The following is a 5,441-nucleotide window of genomic DNA, read 5'->3' on the forward strand; positions in this document are numbered from 1 at the left end:
TTTTTTCATCCAGTCTTTAAACATTCTTTAAAAATGCAGAAACTGTCCTTAGCTCAGTCCCAAACAGGCCTCAGCCAGACTTGCCCTTGGCCACAGCTCCCCCACCCCCGCTTTACACTACACATATTATCTTTCTGTTACTATGTCAATTCCACTGATTAATTTTTGCTCTTTCAAATATTTGCTCAAATGTCACCTTCTCAATGAGGCCTTCTCTTTACATGTTCCTACCTGTCCCCCTATACATATAACATACTATATCACCTGACACATTTTTATTTATCATCTGATCTTTGTCATCCCTCCCCAGCCCCCACCACCCCTGTAAGTTGCATGAAGGCAGATACTGTTTTTTTCACTGATGTCTCTCCTTCACCTGGAACACTGCCAAGCATACCCGTAGGCCTCAATAAATAACTCCACCCTCACACTTATAAAACAAATACTATGGAGGAAACACATATCCAAATGAAATAATCTGACAAGTGAAAAGGTATTCAAGGACAAGATTGACAATTTCTCGTTTTAAAATTGTTTCATGGAGTCACAAAACATTTTAAACAAAGGGGGGAAATGCTCAAAATTAAAGCATTTTCTTACTATCCCACACAGTGAGGTTGTTTCTTACGGAATAATTCCCTGAAAGTTTACCATTACTTCAGCTCAGTCAATAACGAATTTCAATTGTCATTCCTAAACCCCTCTACAGACCTGTTTTCCCTCTTTGATCTCACCTGCACGGTACTCCCTGCCCATTCAACTCACTAATCTAGTCTGGCAACTTTAACGTTTAGCAAAGCAGGGAAAAGTTACTGTGCCTCTGCTATAGCTCCCTCTCCTAACATTCCCTTTTTATAAACTTCCTAATACTGTAATCTTTCCTACTTGCTTCTTTGCTATTTGACCATTCGATATAAACAAAGCAAAAAGCTAGATTCTATTGAATGTTATATTCCAAATACATTATGCTCAGTGATTAGTCAGACTTAAAAGTTATTTTCAATTGCTATACTATGTGGTTTTACAATTTTTACCTGTGAGGAAAGAGACAAGATTTGCCTTACCATAAGCCTGCTATACACTTGGCAAGGTACTGAGGATGTAACTTCAGAAACTTAGTAAGTTCCACCACCATTCAGCTTATGTCTACTATACATCTAAACTTACATTAAAACATAAAACCTCACTAAAGAGTAAAATATTTTCTACTGCTATCACTGATAAGTTGATACTTGATAGCCATTAAAAAATCACAGTACTAAATATATTGATAACATTAATGTGGGGGTTAAACCATACTGGAGATCACACTAAGACATTCTAAAATCAAACCACAAAAATTGCTGATACAAAAGGGAATGCTTACAAAGAAAGGAAATGTGTTTTAAGAACCCTTTTATCCAACAAGTTATTCCCCATCTACTGCTTTCTAAATGGCTACAATTCTGCCATTCTTATCAGACAAGGCCCTTCGGCTTCTAAAACACAAACTTCAAAATCCAAAAGTCAATTGTCAAGGGTTAAGACGACTCTGTAGGCCAATTCTCTTCGGATATAATTCTGTACTCCTAAAAACGCTAAGACTGTGATTTTGAAAAAACAGTGGCATAGTAAAAACTGCTATAGAAACTTAGTTTTTAAAAACCATTTTCAACTGTTTTTGTGTCCTAAGTTATCATAAAATCAGATCAAGTTTGGTGGAACTAAATCAGGGCAAAACCTCTTTATACAAGCAGCAGTACAAGAACCAAATTGATTCTCTTTTTTGTTCTCATAAAAGCTAGGTGACTCCCAAATTAAGCCACTTTATACGGTATATCCCTGGAGAAAAACATGGCCCAACACACCACATGTCCCACTTAATCTAGTTCAAACGAGTAACATAACGTGAGAAGCTGCGCTGTGTAATTCCTTTATTTTCTGCATATTAGTGCTTCACCAACACTACAACCATAAAGAGCACAATTCCAAGTACTGTACTTTTCAGTTTGGGGAGACCACAGTCTACAGACTCATTTACTCATATTAGACAAGATTGACCTCATTCAAAACTTACTGCAGTTTATAAATTCACATACACACAGAAATTGATGCAATTAAACAAAAACTTCAGGATCTTATTTTTTAAATTCTTAGATTATAACTTTTTCTGCAGGCTGTAATTACCTGCTCCATGATCACCAATAGTTATGGTTCAATTTAACTACATCAATTATCAACCTTTTTTATCCTTAAAGAAAATGTAAGTGAAAATTACAATTTCTAACCAAAAGGTTTAGGGTTTTCCAAACTTCAAATATTTGCTTCCCACCCCCCCACCACTTTCAGTTAGACATTTCAAATAAACTAAAAATAACTACATCTCACCTGCAACAATTAATAGCAATTACTTGATGTATAAAATTTTAACTATGCCCCCAGTTATTTTAAGACAAAAAAAATGGCTGTCTACCAACCTAACTGTCACGAGTTAGAAATTCTACATTTAAGAATTAACATGAGGGTTTCAAGTTTCCTCCAGTTTAGGCATTTATACCTTTGTGCTTGTCTTGTTTCTGGATGTTACTACAGCATTGATATTTGTATAACCCATGTTTATGTACCTTAAATGTAATCATTTAAAACACTAAGAATTAAATTTATGGTGGAGCTTTGGGAATTTCAAAGGCAACTAAACTGTTCTTATGTGTTCTTAGATGGCAACTAAACTGTTCTAAAATGTTCTTAGATGTGTCTATCAGCTTCTAGAGATATGCTACTAAAGTGAAACTGAGAACTTTATACTTCAGTTGCATTTTGAATTCAAAAATCCCTCTGCACCATCAGGAGCCTACAACATAGCACCTTTTCTCATCTGCTTTAAGTAAAATGTTTGTCAAGAGTTTTACTTTGAAGAGTTGACTTTTTGTAGCCTTATGCTTCTCATACATCTTTGGTAAAAGCTCCATTATACAATATGGCCAAAGCATGAAGGACCAATACTGTCCAACCAGATACCATGATATCCCGCTCAGTTTTAGTTTTCACACACCCTCATAAACAAAATCAACTCCACCTCTTCCTGCATACTGCTTTTGCAGTCTACATTTCTGAAATTCCCTAAGTTTAATTCCTTGAGGATCTCTAAAATTAATCCTTAAGGCTATATAAGAACCAGATGCTGCTCCCCAATTCTGTTACCAAGCATTAACATTTGGTTCAAAGTATTATCATAGTGGTCTCAATAATCTAGTTACTGGTCCTAACCAGCTAAGCAAGTAATCTCCTTAGGATCTGGATATCACCAGTGAGCACACTGCTTACCCTTGCAGAAAAATAAGTTTACATTCATCGTCATCTGTAGGTTCTTTCTCTTCCTCCCACTTCCCCTTTAATTGTCATTCCTCAAGTCTACACATCATTCATCCATCACATTTCCTTCATTAAAGGAGAAAGTGTATTATTGAACCAACAGGATATCTGACTTACTACTTGCATGAGTTAATCCTACAATCAAACAGAATTAAATACCCTTTTTATAAAACATCTCTTCCAGTGTTCTAATTAACGGAGATGTGGATCACTCATCTATAAAAAAGACTTCTACCTTCAGCTTTATCAGTTGCTGCAACGTGAAAACAGGAACGTGTATTTTTCCAACTAGGTAAAGGGTGCATATAATTTGAATTGTTAAATGCTTTATTAATGAACAAAGTAAACATTCTGGTAATTTTAAAACTATTGGTCTTAGACATTTGAAACATAGTAAAAGTATATATTCCAGTTTTGCCCAAAAGTCACTTAAGATATCTACAAATATTTCATGTGTGTGTGGCATACACCGTTATTGCTCCATTTCCTGGAAAGTGTCTATTTTTCAAGTTAAAAAAGAGGGAAAACACAGCAAAGTTGCTAACTTCGCAGTGAAAAAAATCTGTGTCCTCGACGAGTTACACTTTCATATTTTTATGCAGTGTAAGTTAGCTATGTAATGGGGAACTTGAGTTTTATCCCTACTCATGCATGACGTATGCTTCAGAATTTAATAGCTGACATTTCAAAGAACTTCTTATATTACCTGTTTGACACACTGATGTGCAACTGGAATATATTACAATGATATTACTCATTATTTGCCACTGTGGGCTAAGTTTACTATACTGGTCTTAGATATAAAAGGTCACATTCGAAATTACTAAGTTAAAGTTAGAACTCAGAAGGGAGGGAGAAAAGGCCTTAAATATAAAAGACAAACGGCAGTTTGATTAAGCAATAATTTTCAGTTTACTAGATGAAACAGACTTGCAACACAGTCTGCATGAATGCAAAATAAGCCATCTACAGCAGGTGATAAGAAAACTGGGCAAAAAGGAAAAAAAGCATACACTGGAAAAAAAGATTCTCTCGAAATAAAAAAATCAAACCATTATTATAAAGGACTTTACCAAGAACTGCTATATTTCCCCCATCCCATTTGCTGGAAGTCAACAGGAGCATCTAGCACTTTGTGTTCATGTCAAATGTCACATCAGAGCATTCTAACGCAAAGCGGAAAAGAAAAAAAAAAAAAGAAAAAGAAACCAACAAAAAAGAAAACCCCTCACCCGCCCCCAAACCGTAGAACCGTAACTCCCGAGTTCGAATTGAAGAGAAGAGAAAGTGGCCATTGAAAGAGGTGACGGCGGCGATAATCCTATGAATGGTTCGCTCCTCTCCTTCCGGGGCCGGGTGGAGGACGCTCATTAGGATTTGTAGTTAGAGGTTAACCATGTGAGCCCCTCATAGAGTCCGTCCCCCGAGGTGGCACACGAGGGCTGCACATACCAGTTCCTGTCCCGAATCCGGGTCAGGCCCAGTTTCTCCTGGATCTCGTGGGGCTTCATGGCATCGGGCAGGTCCTGCTTGTTGGCGAAGATGAGGATGATGGCGTCCCGCATCTCCCGGTCGTTGATGATGCGGTGCAGCTCCTGGCGGGCCTCGTCGATGCGGTCGCGGTCGGCGCAGTCCACCACGAAGATCAGGCCCTGGGTCCCGGTGTAGTAGTGCCGCCAGAGCGGCCGGATCTTGTCCTGGCCGCCCACGTCCCACACGTTGAACTTGACGTTTTTGTAAGTCACCGTCTCCACGTTGAAGCCCACCGTGGGGATGGTGGTCACCGACTGGCCGAGCTTCAGCTTGTACAGGATGGTGGTCTTGCCGGCCGCGTCCAGGCCCAGCATGAGGATCCGCATCTCCTTGTTCCCGAAGATCTTGGACAGCACCTTCCCCATCGCGCCGGAGGAGCCGGGCCCGGGGGCATTCAGGGTCGCGGGCCTCGCCGACAACGCCGCCCCGCGGGGCCGGAACCAGCCTGGGCGCGCGGCCTGCGTGGGCGCCTCGTGGGCAGGGCCGCCCGCTCACTCGGGCATCACCCGCCGGCGCCCGCTTCCTGCCGCGCGGCCGCCGCCCTGCCGAGGGGAGCG

The 5,441-nt window shown here is 40.0% G+C and overlaps 1 protein-coding gene across 1 annotated transcript; it reads right to left on the minus strand.

Annotated features, from left to right (window-relative positions):
- Positions 1-1,896: 1,896 nt before the first annotated feature.
- Positions 1,897-5,435, minus strand: ARF6 (ADP ribosylation factor 6). The gene has a single exon (XM_046654170.1). The coding sequence runs from the start codon at positions 5,247-5,249 to the stop codon at positions 4,722-4,724; it is 528 nt and encodes a 175-aa protein (XP_046510126.1). The 5' UTR covers positions 5,250-5,435; the 3' UTR covers positions 1,897-4,721.
- Positions 5,436-5,441: the final 6 nt, after the last annotated feature.

This window comes from Equus quagga, chromosome 2 (assembly GCF_021613505.1).
Source record: "Equus quagga isolate Etosha38 chromosome 2, UCLA_HA_Equagga_1.0, whole genome shotgun sequence".
NCBI classification, from domain to species: Eukaryota; Metazoa; Chordata; class Mammalia; order Perissodactyla; family Equidae; genus Equus; species Equus quagga.

Excerpts from the sequence above, each read along its gene's own strand:
- ARF6 (XM_046654170.1), bottom strand. The coding sequence starts at position 5,249 with ATGGGGAAGGTGCTGTCCAAGATCTTCGGGAACAAGGAGATGCGGATC.